Source organism: Perca flavescens, chromosome 5 (assembly GCF_004354835.1).
Source record: "Perca flavescens isolate YP-PL-M2 chromosome 5, PFLA_1.0, whole genome shotgun sequence".
Taxonomy (NCBI): Eukaryota; Metazoa; Chordata; class Actinopteri; order Perciformes; family Percidae; genus Perca; species Perca flavescens.
The window spans coordinates 14,870,949-14,885,936 of NC_041335.1; the positions used below are offsets into that span (position 1 = coordinate 14,870,949).

The window sequence follows — 14,988 nt, forward strand, 5'->3', positions numbered from 1 at the left end:
TTGAAAACCTTCATAAAGTGAATTTTTCGTGCCATGGGACCTTTAAAGATTATACAGTATTTTTGGTGCATTTTTTTAGGCCATTATTTCTATAGGATAGCTTACACTTGAAAGGGGAGAGAGGGGAGGGGGTTTGACATGTAGCAAATGGTCAGTCGAACCTGCGGCCGCTGCGTCAAGGAGTAAACCTAAATGGGCGGCCGCTCTACCAGGTGAGCTAACCAGGCCCCCGTATTGTTTCATAGGCTATTAGTATCTGCGGACTCTCCTTGAGTCAGTAAAAACATAAAATGCATTTTGAATGAACTTGTGTAGCCTTTACAATCTTATGGTCCGTTTTTCCATCTCTAAACACAGCCTGAAACAATCAAGGCTACTACACAGATTGATTACAGTTGTGCACTTTCTGAAACCACATGAATCACACAACCTCCTTGAGCACGTAACACAAAGTACACAAAACTGAGTAAATAGGAGGGCTTTACATGAAGTATTAATAAATCTCACTCTTTTTGCAGGCACTGTTCTTCCCAAAGGAGTCCATTGCTTAAAGTTCAGGTTTAAAATTCCACAGGGGTACGTGTGTATTTCTATAGCATAAGGTAGGGTTCCACACAGCGAAATTTCGCTTTGCTCTCATTGAGGTTGAATGGAGACCAAAATTGCCCTGACTGGGCGAGATGAGAGCGAATCACCGAGGCAAGTAAAACAAAGTTTACGAAATTTTATTTATTCAAATGAGGACCACTCGTAAAAACCAATCAGGTCTGCGTATTTGTGTTTGGAGGCGGGAGTTACAAAAAAAGTCAGACCAAGATGGCGGAGGTTATTAGTGATGTATCAAGAACATTTTTATGTGATTAAAATGTTTCTACATGAACATTGGTACTTGTATCAACACGAATTGTGATTTATATGACACACAAACTTAGTCAGGGCACATACACCACTAAATAGACCACTGTATTTGTTAGCTTAAACACTCAAACTTTTCAGCTAGCCGACAGGCTAATCGCTAGCATGTTCGGACATTGGATTTCATTGTAAGCCTAGCCAGGCAGCTAGGCTACTTGTGCATTTGTTTGATTACATGTTTTGTTGGCGAACATTGACGCTTGTATCAACACAGATTTCACAAGCTACAATAGCAACGATAGCTTGCTAGCAAACTACCTGCTAGCTACCTATGCTACCTAGCTTCAACCCTCTTTGCTAGCTGCCTAGTAGCCGGTGTTCTGTAGCGTTCTGGCGTCTTGTTTTCGCGACAACGCCCCTGAGGCAATATTTCGCTGGCCAAAATTTGCTTGGTGTTTTGCTGTGTGGAACCCTACTGTACTCTGTGTCATTGTTTGCTTTTACAAATAAGTGCATGTGTTCTGTTTGACAGGGATATGCCATCATCCTTCAAGGGGATTCATGGAAGGATTGTCTACATGGTTGAAGTCAAGGTGTCCATGGGCTGGCTGAGGTGTTCTCAACTACAAACAGAGTTCAATTTTGTTTCAAATTCCTTTTCACACCTTGGCCATGGAATGGTAAATGGGACACTACAATATGATACATGTTATGAATTTGATACACTATTTCCACTTTCCAACTGAACTTAAATATTTTATTTGTGCAGCACTTACTGGCTGTTCAAAAAAACATTTGGCTACAACTAAAAGAATGGAATAGAGGAGTTGAGGGAAAGAAAACATTAAAGAGTGTGAAAACAGTTTACAGCAGTGTACTATATCACGGAAGAAGCAGGCAGCAGGACCTTTTGTAATCTGAGAGTCTCTATGATGTGATCACATGTAATACGTTGAGCAAACACATGCAAACCACAAACCAGTTTGAATAAACAGTAAATGGGTTGATTTGCTGTAGTTCTTCCAGTGTGAAGTAATTGGTAGTGTGCAAAGCAATGCTTTCAAAGTAGCTTCCCCAACACTGAATGTGGCCCATTAGAGAATCAGATAAGATAGACTTTTATTGTCCTGAAGGGAATTTGTCTTGGAAATACAAACATTATCTGTTGTTTAAAGAAATTCAACACACATAGTGCATACATACATACACACAAACTACACAGACTGCAATCAAGAGAGAGCATATAGTAACTCCATTTTAAACCTATTCAGGGACCAATCATTCTGCGACATTAAAAAGTTAACTTTTTTTATCATGTAAACCTGGACATGGATGGCTTCATTCAAAGGTTGACAGCAAGCAATTTTCTCTTAAACTTTAAATTTCAGCCACACGAGTTGCCTTATTGATATGAAATGTTTGTTTTGATTGTGTTCTAGCGTCCCCAGTCTGGTTCAGTGGGTAAAGAAATCGGGGTTTTCTCCAAAGGACAGGTCCAACTGTCTGCTACCGTCAACACAAAGGTTTGCTCTCCAGGTAAAGTCACCCTAGCTACATGCTTACACATACAGTGTATGTGTAATGTAGCCTATAATATTTGTTTGGTAACATTTTTCTATAAAAATTTGTATAATAAAATCTTATTCTCAAATTTGTTTTTGATAGGTGACACTTTATCTGTTGATGCCAAGATTTGCAACTCCTCTTCCAAAAAAGTGAAGCCCAAATTCCGTTTACAGCAGAAAACAGTGTACCGCGCCAGTGGCTCCACCAATTCTAGTGACCAAACTCTATGCAAAATAGTTGGCGAGACTATCGCACTGAACTCAGAGGAAACTGTCTCCTGCCAATTGAAGATTCCTGCCGATGCCATTCCCACACTCCATCATTGTGAAATCATCTCAGTTCACCATTACCTCAAGGTATGAAATAATGTAATAGTCATGTTGCATCAACTCAGAAATAAAGTAATTGCTTTCATTTATATTGGCGATTAAGTAATTGTAACACAGACAATTCTCGTCTTCACACACTTCAACAATCATTAATATAACATAACAGCACATAACAGCTTATATACAATTACAGTATAAAATGCTTTATTACCATTTAGAGTGAATTAACTGAAAATTGACAGCACAATCAACTTAATCTTAAGTGATTCTAATCCTCTCTGATGTAGACAGATTTTACTTCTTCATGTTTCTGTTCCTTAGGTGTATTTGGACATCAGTTTTGCCTTTAACCCAGAGGTGGTGTTTCCACTGGTCATCGTTCCTTCTAGCTTTGCCCGCCCTTACCCTGGTGAGGCTGTGGGGCCTTACTCAGCTGGGGCCCCAAGTTACAGCGACTTCCCTCCCCCTGCTTTCCTTGTTGGTCCTTATCCTGTACCTGCAGGTCCAGGTGCTTATGGGTACCCAGCACCAGATCCCACTCAAAATAGAACCATAAGTGGCTATAATAATCAGTGGCCACAACAGGCCTCTGCATGTGGTTTTTCAACTGCAGCTTCATCTTTAATGCAGCAACAAGCCCCTACTGCTCCGCCTCTAGTTCAACAGGGAGAAGATCCTCCCTCTTATATGTCCCTTTTTAACCCTTCTCAGGACACTCTCAGTAGGACTGGGTCAGAGCACAAAAGCTGAGCTTCAAAAAGAACACAAACCTCCCTCCAGATTGTTTAGAATCGGTCTGAAAGACATACCAAATTGTTGGAAATGTAAGACAGAGGACAGCTAACTACTTCATGTCCTATGGTCCTGTGATAAGGTCCAGGGATTTTGGACTGGGAATTACTGGAATTGTTGGGTCTTTGTAAATTATAGTGTGGTCTAGACCTACTCTTAATCTGTGTCCTGAGATAACTCTCGTTATGATTTGATACTATAAATAAAATTGAAATAAAATTGAATTGAATGATAACCTATGTCGGATTGCAGGGACCCAGGTTCCATTCGGCCCAAGATTATTTGTTCTGGGAGATGGGTCAATCCTAAATGGGATGGATAAGCACATAAGAAGCTGGGTCCAGACTAGTTTGATGAAAGCCAGACAGATTATTTTAAGAGGATGGAAGAATGAAGGGGTGCCGGCAATCCAGTAGTGGGCTTGTGAGATGGCTAGGGTGGCTGCGTTTGAAAAAATGTCATACAAAAGGTTTGCCAGGTTGGATGTCTATACTAGAAAATGGGGAAAGTACCTGAACTTTCTGGAGGACTCCTATGAAGCTTTGTGCTGTGGAGAGAAGTGTATGATGGGCTTATGGTGTTGTCATTTATACATATGTTTATTTGGTTTATTGTTTATTTTTTTGGAATCTTTGATTCCACCCTCTCCCTTGAGCCTCACATCCGTCAAGTCATTAAAACCTCCTTCTTTCACCTCCGCAACATAGCCAAAATCAGACCCTCTCTCACACCCCCCGCTGCTGAAAGACTCATTCACACCTTCATCTCCTCCCGACTGGACTACTGCAACTCACTTCTCCTCTGCATCAGCTCTACCAACATCAACCGACTCCAACTGGTCCAGAACTCAGCCGCCCACCTCATCACCCACTCCAAATCCTGGCACCACATCACTCCAGTCCTAAAACGACTCCACTGGCTTCCTATCTCCCACCGGATTACCTACAAAATCCTGCTCCTCACCTACAAAGCCCTCCACCATCTGGCCCCCTCATACCTCACTGACCTCCTCTCCCCGTACCAACCCTCACGGTCCCTCAGATCCACCTCAGCCGGTCTCCTCTCCATCCAAAAGTCCAAACTTCGCAGTTTTGGGGAAAGAGCATTCTCCAGAGCAGCTCCAGGCTCTGGAACTCCCTCCACCAAGAGATCCGCACCTCTGAGTCCCTCACCATCTTCCAGTCCCGCCTCAAGACCCGTCTCTTCAACTCTGCCTATCCCTAGCCCCACGCCCCCCTCCCTTTTCATCTCTGCCTGAATCTTGTTTTGTTTTGTTTTGTTTTGTTCTGTTTTTATAATCTACCTCCTCTGTAAAGCGACTTTGAGTCTATGAAAAGCGCTATATAAATTAAATTTATTATTATTTTGTTACTATTTTGTTGAATGGTCTTGAATTCTTGCCACTGTCACACTAAATGCTTGCTCTTGTGGGAATTGCTGGAATTGTTGGGTCTTTGTAAATTATAGTGTGGTCTAGACCTACTCTATCTGTAATGTGTCAAAAGATAACTCTTGTTATGATTTGATACTATAAATAAAATTGAATTGAATTGAATATTGTAGTTATATCTTTTCTTTATTTTTGTCTGGGTGGGTGGTGATGACGAACGGGGGTGGGGGGGAGTGTCACGTTGCGAGGTATGTTTTGTATTTAAATAAAAAATTGTTAATCACAAAAAAAGAACACAAAATAATCTTGATTTGAGGGGCTTGTCTGGCCCGCTGTAATCTCTGTGGGCTGTTGTTACCGGGGCTGTTGAGCGAGTGCATTGTTGCAAGACATTGCAAAACATACAGTATGTAGGTTTTCTCGACACTGTTTTGAGTGCTTTAATAAAGCAATTAATGCATGAACCCTACTCTTGTCTCGGACTCATAGGTGGAACATTACAGTGAGTATGTGTATAAAGAACTGTGAATAAGTGAATCACAGAATCTTAAGTTATACACTGGACATTTGTTAAGTTTTTGCCCAGAAAACCCATCTGAAACAAGTTCAGCTCTTCGCCCTTTAGTGGCTTACTTAAATAGACAAATATGACTAGCACCATCACGCCCCGAATGTACAGTACAGGCCAAAAGTTTGGACACACCTTCTCATTCAATGTCTTTCTTTATTTTCATGACTATTTACATTGTAGATTCTCACTGAAGGCATCAAAACTATGAATGAACACATATGGAATTATGTACTTAACAAAAAAGTGTGAAATAACTGAAAACATGTCTTATATTTTAGATTCTTCAAAGTAGCCACCCTTTGCTTTTTTTGATAACTCTGCAAACCCTTGGTGTTCTCTCAATGAGCTTCATGAGGTAGTCACCTGAAATGGTTTTCACTTCACAGGTGTGCCTTGTCAGGGTTAATTAGTGGCATTTTTTCTCTTATTAATAAAAAAGCAAAGTGTGGCTACTTTGAGGAATCTAAAATATAAGACATGTTTTCAGTTATTTAACACTTTGTTGTTAAGTACATAATTCCATATGTGTTCATTCGTTTTTTTGATGCCTTCAGTGAGAATCTACAATGTAAATAGTCATGAAAATAAAAAGGAAACGCATTGAATGAGAAGGTGTGTCCAAACTTTTGGCCTGTACCGTATTTGCATATTTGCACTGCTATTTACAAATGTGAAAATGTATTCTGTTTTTGCACTACTGTTTAATTTAAATAACTGTTGTTTTTTCAAAGTTATGCTATATGAAAAAAAAATTACTATGCATAGTGTTTGTTCTACTGTAGTACCAACATGTTTATTCATTCATGGCATTGCCCTTTAACACAACTAGTTTCCTTCTATATGCAAGATTTAAGTTGACAAGCAAGGTGTTTCACAGTTTCTCAACTGTTTTACACAGAACAAGTTACTGTAAAAGTTGCAGACAAAAAGGGAACTTCAGTTTTGTGTTTGCCTTTTAATTGGCTGTAAAATGTTTAATGTAATTTAAATATTAAATGCAATGTGTTTAATATTATTGTTATAAAAATAAATTGTTGATAAAGAAGTTGTTTATTTTGATCAAGGCCTTTCACATACTTTGTGGTGCATCATGATAGAGAAAAACATCATGTGACCATGCAGGCCCCAAAAGCTGTCCCATTCCTCACAGTAACGAGTGGGCAATCCTATTCAGCTTGGAACACTGTTTTCTCCTTATAACAGATTTATGCTCTATAAATCTAATTGGTAGTCCATGGAGTTGTAGCACACTGGTTCTAAACACGTTTTCTTGCCTGCCATATAGTGGTAAACAAGGAGTGTCTATGAGTTGTGTATACAAATTGTGGAAAAAAAAGATTACAGAATATGCAAAACAGTAAACAAATGAACACAGCATAACAGTGGCCCACAGGGATTTCTTTTTTTATTTATATCAAAAAGGTCTAGTGACCATCTACTGCTGTTAAAGGCGGAGAGCATAAATAACAATGGGCAAGAGCCTTTCAAAACAACCAAAGCCATCCTTAATATCAAGAAATTGATTTGATTACTGGACAGTTAACAAAGCATGTTAAAGTAAATTTGCATTGAAGATTTATGAGGAGGAATGCATGGATCCTCCATTCCTTTGTCCAAGTGATGGATGCATAGAGGGAGGTTGCATGAACTTTTGTCACCGCCCACTTGCACTTGTTACTGTTGCAGGCTTTATTGCCACGGGAGACCCCAAACTATCTGTGCCTGTCATCGCCATCGCAATGGGAAGAAGCCTGCTGTGTGTCTATTTGCTTGTTTTAGTCATTTTCCAAGGTAAGAAAGTCTGATTTCCAGATGACTGAGAATACAGTGTTTCGAAGCCAAAGAAAACGGCCACTAACATAATGGCAACGTTTTCTCCGTTAACGTTAGCTGTCCAGAAGTTGCATTGCATACTATTCGTCGTATTTTAGGTAGCATTTTTTTCAGTTTCAGTTGGCTGTATGCTGAGCCGATTAGAGCTAAGTAGCTATTCCAAGAAACCAACTTTTTAAACCTCTGAAGTAATATTTTACACACACACGTTTGCCGATGTTTGCCGACGATCCAATGTTAGAGCATATTATGCACATTGTAAATTCCCCAATATTTTACCTCAGTGACGTTAACAATGTTGGTTCCTGGGTTTGTAAAATATAATATCACATACGGTTGCCCTATGATATAATATACTAAAATCTCCTGAATAGCATGATAGCAACCCCACACCCCCAAATAGAAATTTTTTACAGCAGACATGTTGACATAGTAGGAAAAGCACAGGTGTATCTAGCTACATTCCACTTAGGAGAGGTTAAAGGATCAAGGAAATGATATATAAAAACACGACTGTTTTTTTAATGTGAATGTCACGAATGTTTTTTAGTCACAACATAAAAAACATTTATGATGTTTTTTTGTTTTTTTTAAATGCATTGACTCTTATAACTGTAAAAACAAACGATAGCAGGTTTTTGTGTGGTCATGGAGGCTCACCGAGCTAGGTCATTAGCAATGAACATTCACATATTAGCAATTTTAGTCAATACGTTGTCTTCCCATCAACCTTGACGCCTTTTTTCACAGTTTGTATTTGCTTTTTCCAACATTTTAAATTGTTTAAAATTTTCTTCTACACATTTTCAGCGCTTATTTCTACGTCCCATATTTTCTGATATAAAACAAAAATTGAAAACGGGTCAATGTGACCCGAAGTCAACATAAGGGTTAACTCAGTAGCCATGATGGTTGGTACTTTTATTATTGCTGACAATTGAAGCTTTGAAAGCTTCAGAAAGTTTGGAATGCGATGAATACACTTTTGGAGACCCAATTACAACTAAAAGCAGTTGAAGTATACCTTCTTTCCACATATGGAAAGATGAAATGCAATCACATTTTGTAGAATTGCTTGGGGTTGATACATGCCTGTCCAAGCTTACTTTGGCTGCAGTTGCACATTGCAATGATAGTTTAGGAACCGGTAAAGATTAAATGAAATTTTTTGGATAGATAGGCTAATTGTTGGTCCAAAAAAAAAAAAAAAAAAATCCAGGAAAATATATTTGATTTTGCACTGCACATTTCAGGAGTTATACGCAAAAATGTCATGGGTTTAAAGATAGTTGATGTCCATGCCAGAACAGACAAACACACAGACAGGCAAACTGAGCCAAAACATTTACGTCACTATCGTGTCTAGGGGAGGAGACACTAACAATGAAATAAACCCCAGGGGAAACCAAGGGAGAAGCGGAAACAGTTCAAGATAGAACAAACATGGTGTACTGTTAAAGTAATAATTAACAGAAAACTAACTTCAAAAAGAAGACAAATAATTATTACCAAAGGCAAAACTGAACAGCTAAGTCTAACACGAAAACAAACAAACAATAACAACAATAGACCTTTTTCGCGGCAGACGTGTTGACATGTCATAGTAATAAAAGCACAGGTGTAGTCAAAACCATTAATGGTGGCTGCATTCCACTTAGGAAAGGCCCTGCTATTGTGCATGCTGACTCACTGAAATAGCTCACTGGGACACTTGATGGAATTGAGCTGTTAAGGTTATGAATTTCAGCTGTGCTTTTCCTACTATGACAAGTCAAAATGTCTGCTGTGAAAAAAGGTCCATTAAAGGACAATTCCGGCGCAAAATTAACCTAGGGGTTATTAACTGATGTGTACCTACTCTGTTGCTCTCTGGGACATGTTTTCATGCTAATCGAATAAGTTTGGAGCTTTGACGAGGCTACCGCGGACCGCTGGTTAGCTTACAATGCTAGTATTTTGGGCATAGGGACACTCAAATTAAATTGTTATTTAATACCACTAAAAAGGCTCAAAATATCAACACACCATAACGTTAGCATAATGAGGGTCCCTAAATGTGAACCGAAGCATTGACAACATTGTAAGTGTACAGATTAATTCGATTGCATGCTCCAAACTAATTCGATTAGCATGAAAACATGTCCCAGAGAGCGACAGAGTAGGTACACATCAGTTAATAACCCCTAGGTTCATTTTGCGCCAGAATTGTCCTTTTAAGTTTCTCCCTTTACACCTAGCTCCCTCCCCAAATAGCAACAATGGCTGAGCGGTTTAACGTTAAAATAATGAGTTTAAGATTTTGGACATGGCATTTTCTTGTGTTCCCTCCACAGAGGCGTGTGGCTTAAAGATTCAGAACAAGCTGCTGGGTAAATGTCTGCAGGTGCATGAAGGAACTTTGGGAGGCAGAGTATCTCTGGGTGACTGCAGCCCATATTCGGCCCTACAGGAATGGCGTTGGCTACCAGAGAGCCAGGCTCTCAGCAATCACCACACTGGGGACTGTCTGACTGCACCAGGAGAGCAGTATGAAGGTGTCCTCCTGCAGCGCTGCGTTTTTCGGGCTGGAAGTGACGAGTCTGATGCCGGATTGGCAGTGGTGGATACAGGCAGAGGGGCAAGCAGCCAGGCATGGTCCTGTTCCAAAAAAGGACACCTCACTTTGAAAGGAAGGGGGCTACAGCTTAGCGCCACACAAGAATCTACTTTGGTCTTCCTTTCGAGGGAACATAAGCAGGTAAGAATATTGTGATGTAACATCTGGTAAGTACCTTAATCAGATTACCTTTATCAGATCTAAAAACCTGGGAGGATATGTATATTGTAGAATATGTTTAGAGTAAGTCTATAAAATGTCTAATGCTAGCTAGCTATTTTCTTTTCTTCTTCTTGTCTTTACCAGCCTGGCAGCAGGTGGCGGACATTTGACAACCAGACACTATGCAATGGGAGAGACAGCAAACATAACCAACACCAACCTCATCACCATCTGGGTAAATCTTTGGAACCTGGGATTTTTCCAAGTGCCATCTCTGATATACAAAGACAGGCTGAACCATGTAAGGACCTAAAAAATCTAGTAGTAGTTTACTGAATGTTTTCTTCCAACGGAATCAGAATACGAAGGTTCATTGTCTGTGTCTGTGGGATGTTTTTGTGGCATTTTTGTTCTGATTGGGAAGTGTTTTAAAGTTTGTGTCCAGGGTCAGAATCATAGGGTCCTAGCTGGGTACAGGTCCTAGAGCGACGGCACATTGCAGCCAATCACTTCAGCAGAGCGAATGATGTGCTGCAGTCTGTGTGTGACTCTAATAAAAGTAACATAAATGGTCAGCCAGTAGCTTTGCTAAACCCCCCCCCTTAATTACAAACTTTATCGGCAAAAGTGTAAATACTTGACATTATTGTTAACTATTTTTCAATCATGAGTTTTTAGATTGATTTCCTACTTTCGTAGGTATAGTATCAGGTCTTGCTAGTGAAGTGTAACAATAACAAAGTGTGTGTGTGTGTGTGTGTGTGTTTATCTTTGTTATTGTTACAGTAGATTGTTATAACAAACTAACAGTAGATTTATAGTTTATTTGTCTTGCAGTGGCAAGCAGGGACCATTTTTAAAACCCTACATAGTGGTGCATTCATGGCATCTACGCAGTAATGATAAAAAGCATTTCTTTGACAAGCTCTGTTGTCAGAAAATTAAAAACCAGAACACAAAATAATCATGGACATCATGAACAGGATAATGAATTTGGTCATTTTTCTTGCATTGAAAGGGTTGCTGATCCTCAAAGCTTGAATGTTTGGATTTCTTTGAACGCACCAACTAGTAGCCCTTACAGAATACCCATCTTACTATTCATTGTGATGGGTTACTTCATTAAGAAGATTAAATGTGTGAAAATCATACTCTGTGGGCTAAAACATGTGTGTTACAAAGTGACGCACGTTCATCACGGAAGTAAAGGCTGGACTACAATAGAGCTGTTTGGAGCAGTTTATGAACAGTGTTTTCTGTTAGAGATGTTAAGTTCCTTTGGGGTGGACTTTGGGCTTTTTCACTTTGTAAACCTATTATATGCACAAAAAAGATATATAACACGATAAAGGAAAGGGAAAAAGCCAAAAAGCATAATATGAGCACTTTAAGATATATTTTTTTGTGTTTTAAAAGGCTGTGTATATCTGATCAGTTGCATGATGCATTCTGCCATGTCCTGCATCTTAGATTATAATGCTTTTAGCCTGAGTCTCTAATTCAGTCAGCCGTGTTTCACTTGAATCAATATTTTCCTGGAAGGCAGCCAGCCACAGTAGGGCCACAATGCTGATTCATGTTGTCTTTATATCGGGCTGGTCCTGCGTGAACTGATTTCTGTCTCACTACTAAAGATGGACGATCATAACTATCACTTCTTTCATTAAAAAAGGGCAAAGACATCAAACCAATAATTTTGTGTGTTGGTCCTTGCTTCTAGTTGTGTTGTTATTTAGTTGTTACTTTTTTTCTCCACTTCCAGTTGGAGGTATAATGGCCGGGGATGTCACAGAAACATATTATCCAGTAATGGATGTGCCTCTTTGGTCCCTAAGCACCAAATCCCCTGCAGATCCCACCATGGTTTTCTTCCGTATGGACTACGGTAAGTTTGGTAAATCAATAAAATATTGAATGTACACTACCGGTCAAAGGTTTGGGGTCACTTAGAAATTTTCATTCAACTCCATTACAGACAGAATACCAGCTGAGATCGCTTGCATTGTTGTTTTTTTTTAACCAGGGCAGCAGTTTTCAGATTACATTATCTGCTTACATAATTGCAAAAGGGTTGTCCAATGTTTTCTCAGTTAGCCTTTTAAAATGATATCAGATTAGTAAACAGAATGTGCCTTTGGAACATTGGATGAATTGTTGCTGATAATGGGCAATGTAGATATTGCATTAAAGATCAGCCACCCACTCAGATCAGCTGGTATTCTGTCTAAAATGGAGTGGAATGGAATTTCTAAGTGACCCCAAACCTTTGACCGGTAGTGTATGTCTAATTTTATCAGTGGAAATATTTGATTCCACAATAGGTTATGAAGGCTGACATAGAGGCTGTGTGTAAATGTTCCTTCTTCAGTAAAGATGTTGTTACTTTTCCACCACTAGGTGGAGATGGAGGAATGTGAATTTGAGAGCGAAGTTCATGCTGGGTGTGTTGCAATTAGTGCTGTCAAACGATTAAAATATTTAATCGCATTGTCATAGTTAGTTAGTCATTTTTATCTGTTCTAAATGTCCCTTGATTTCTTTTTGTCTCATTATTTATTTCTTTTTTCATTTTAATGCTCTTATCAACATGGAAAAGTGGATCGGCTTGCTTTGTGCAAATTTTTATTGAAAACAACATTGGCATATACTAACATTCACACTTGGAGCAAATAATCTCTCACACAATGTAACACTGTTCATCAGTAAAAGGGTGAAAAAAATACTTTGTCACACAAACAGCCCCTTCAACAGCCCTTTCTAAGGGATCAAAACAGGACAATATAAAATTACAAAGTGCACATGTAAGATAAACAAGGACTCAGCCTATAGTGCAGTTATACCATGGCTTAATACTTTCTTTTTCTCAAGTTTGCTTTGAACATAGCACTCAGGCTACTGCTCTTTATTCACCAGAGGCTCATCAACCCAACCATTGCTTGTCGCTGGCAAACAGCCACTCCCATTGAAAATGAATGGTAGCCTGTCGCTTTGTCTCTGTCTCTTGTAGCTAATGTGACTGTGGGGTTATTGGCATCCATTTCGGCGTCTCGCACTCGCCATCCACTCAAAACCTAACGTTGGCCTACTACTCTTTGGCCGGCTCGCAAGCCCAAACAAGTGTGTGCAGCGTGCCTGTTGTTTTGTTTCCGGTCTAGCTAGATCCAGTGTGGTGTAGTAGTTTTTCTAACGTTACTAGTTGTTGCAACAGCATGTGAAAAAAACTACAAAGTTTTCTTGGCCAAAAAGAACGTTAATCGTGCGATTAAAAAAATGTACGCCATTAAAATGGGTTTGTGTCAACGCCGTTAATAACACGTTTAACGGACAGCACTAGTTGCACTGTTCGCAAAGGGCTTTCAAATGGGTGTAACGTTTTAGGTTCAGTCTTGACAGAAATTTAACAAATGCATGAAGAAGAATCATAACTTAGAGGTAAATACAAAATGATGTGTTGCTTGGTCTGTGTACATAGGGATGGGCTGGAAGATAACCATGCTGGTACTAAGCTCTTTGGCTCTGGTCCTGGGGACTGTGATTCTTATCCTCAATGTTTACTCCAATAGGTGAGGGCAACACACACAACACACACAAAAGTGCATATTTTTAATCGTATATATTTCATTGAAAAGAGAAGTGGCTTCATTAATTTATTGACCAAACTTCCATGAATGTATTATCATTTTGCATATCCACTAATTATTTACATGGTAAAATAGACAAACTTTGTCTATTGATACCAGCTTCTCTAAGGCTAGGATGTGTTTGTTTCTGTTTAATGGAATACATTTGTTTGTTTTTTAGTCTTAGCAATTTCGACATTTCACAACATTTGACATTTCAGAGTAATACATTTATTGAAACACAAGAACATGAAACAAAACAGAAGGCGGACAAGGGCACACTGAAAAGACATGACAGGTCTACCTAACCCTGCACATTGGAGACCCACATCCAATACAAATCTCTTAAATTCAAAGGAAATTTAAAAAAAAAAAAGATCATGGAGAGAATGGAAGAAATATTTTGCAAAACATGTCAAAGAGCTGTGGTACAAAGCAACATGTTGTACCCACGTTGTCCTTTTCTGTCTTGCTGTGCCAGAAGGAAGAAGGTGGTGTGTGTTTTGAAGTCATACACTCCGAGGCCAGAGGTGAGTGTTCCTGGGTCCCCAGCAGCCAGTGAAAGAGCCCTGCTGACAGAGCATGCCATGCGCCTCCCACACTCCTCCCCCACTTTACGAGGAGAAATCCTGATTGAGTGGAAAGATGGCACTGTCACTCCACTGTACGAGGCCTGAAGGCTCTACTGTATTTTTTGAACCTAGGTGTGTTTATGTAAGCACGCATGGTTTCTTGTGCAAGGTTATGTAACTGAATGTGTCTAAAGGAGAGGAATATGAGGAAAAACAAATGGCAAAATTAGTATTTTTGTTGTTTCTGTTGGCATGGAAATGACAGTAAGCAAATGGTTTCATAAAATGGAAAGTTCATGGATCAGTATCAGACCGTTTCTGTAAGACTTAGCTGCCAGAGAAGATAAAAGCTGTTGTGAAGCTGCCAGAATAGAAAAAAAAGTTAAGTACTGTAGGACCATATATTTTCCAAAATACGGAGTCCTGACTTCTGCCGTTTGAGATTTGAGGGAGTGCTTGTTGGATGAAAGGACTGTAAAATAAATTTAAGAATTGAGTCATTGTTTTTTGGCTTTATATAAGTAAAATCCAAGGGCTCAACAATGTACCATGATAGCTTAGGCCTTTATTTAGATAAATACTTAGGAACCTAATCTTTGTTTTCCTATGTCTAAAGTATCATCTAGCCCCAATTTGTCATTTGTTGTGCTGTGGGATTAGCTCAGATGTCTCTTTACATAATACATAATTGCTTTTGAAGAA

At 39.3% G+C, this 14,988-nt stretch overlaps 2 protein-coding genes across 3 annotated transcripts; both read left to right on the plus strand.

Annotated features, from left to right (window-relative positions):
- Nucleotides 1-192: 192 nt before the first annotated feature.
- LOC114555438 (arrestin domain-containing protein 2-like) lies at nt 193-3,607 on the plus strand. The gene is made up of 5 exons (XM_028577807.1): nt 193-212; nt 1,388-1,535; nt 2,295-2,391; nt 2,521-2,777; nt 3,072-3,607. The coding sequence occupies exons 1-5, from the start codon at nt 193-195 to the stop codon at nt 3,498-3,500; spliced, it is 951 nt and encodes a 316-aa protein (XP_028433608.1). The 3' UTR covers nt 3,501-3,607.
- Nucleotides 3,608-7,139: 3,532 nt separating this feature from the next.
- Nucleotides 7,140-14,988, plus strand: LOC114555926 (uncharacterized). Of its 2 annotated transcripts, none has more exons than XM_028578697.1 (6): nt 7,140-7,294; nt 9,670-10,073; nt 10,239-10,395; nt 11,857-11,979; nt 13,567-13,657; nt 14,196-14,988. In XM_028578697.1, the coding sequence occupies exons 1-6, from the start codon at nt 7,147-7,149 to the stop codon at nt 14,389-14,391; spliced, it is 1,119 nt and encodes a 372-aa protein (XP_028434498.1). In that variant the 5' UTR covers nt 7,140-7,146; the 3' UTR covers nt 14,392-14,988. The 2 variants fall into 2 exon arrangements, with proteins under 2 accessions (XP_028434498.1, XP_028434499.1); XM_028578698.1 differs by having other exon boundaries at nt 10,239-10,329.

Coding starts and splice junctions, on each gene's coding strand:
- LOC114555438 (XM_028577807.1), top strand. CDS start 193: ATGGGCGGCCGCTCTACCAG. Junction 213..1,387: donor ATGGGCGGCCGCTCTACCAG/GTGAGCTAACCA, acceptor TCTGTTTGACAG/GGATATGCCATCATCCTTCA. Junction 1,536..2,294: donor CACACCTTGGCCATGGAATG/GTAAATGGGACA, acceptor ATTGTGTTCTAG/CGTCCCCAGTCTGGTTCAGT.
- LOC114555926 (XM_028578697.1), top strand. CDS start 7,147: ATGAACTTTTGTCACCGCCCACTTGCACTTGTTACTGTTGCAGGCTTT. Junction 7,295..9,669: donor TGTTTTAGTCATTTTCCAAG/GTAAGAAAGTCT, acceptor TTCCCTCCACAG/AGGCGTGTGGCTTAAAGATT. Junction 10,074..10,238: donor TTTCGAGGGAACATAAGCAG/GTAAGAATATTG, acceptor TGTCTTTACCAG/CCTGGCAGCAGGTGGCGGAC.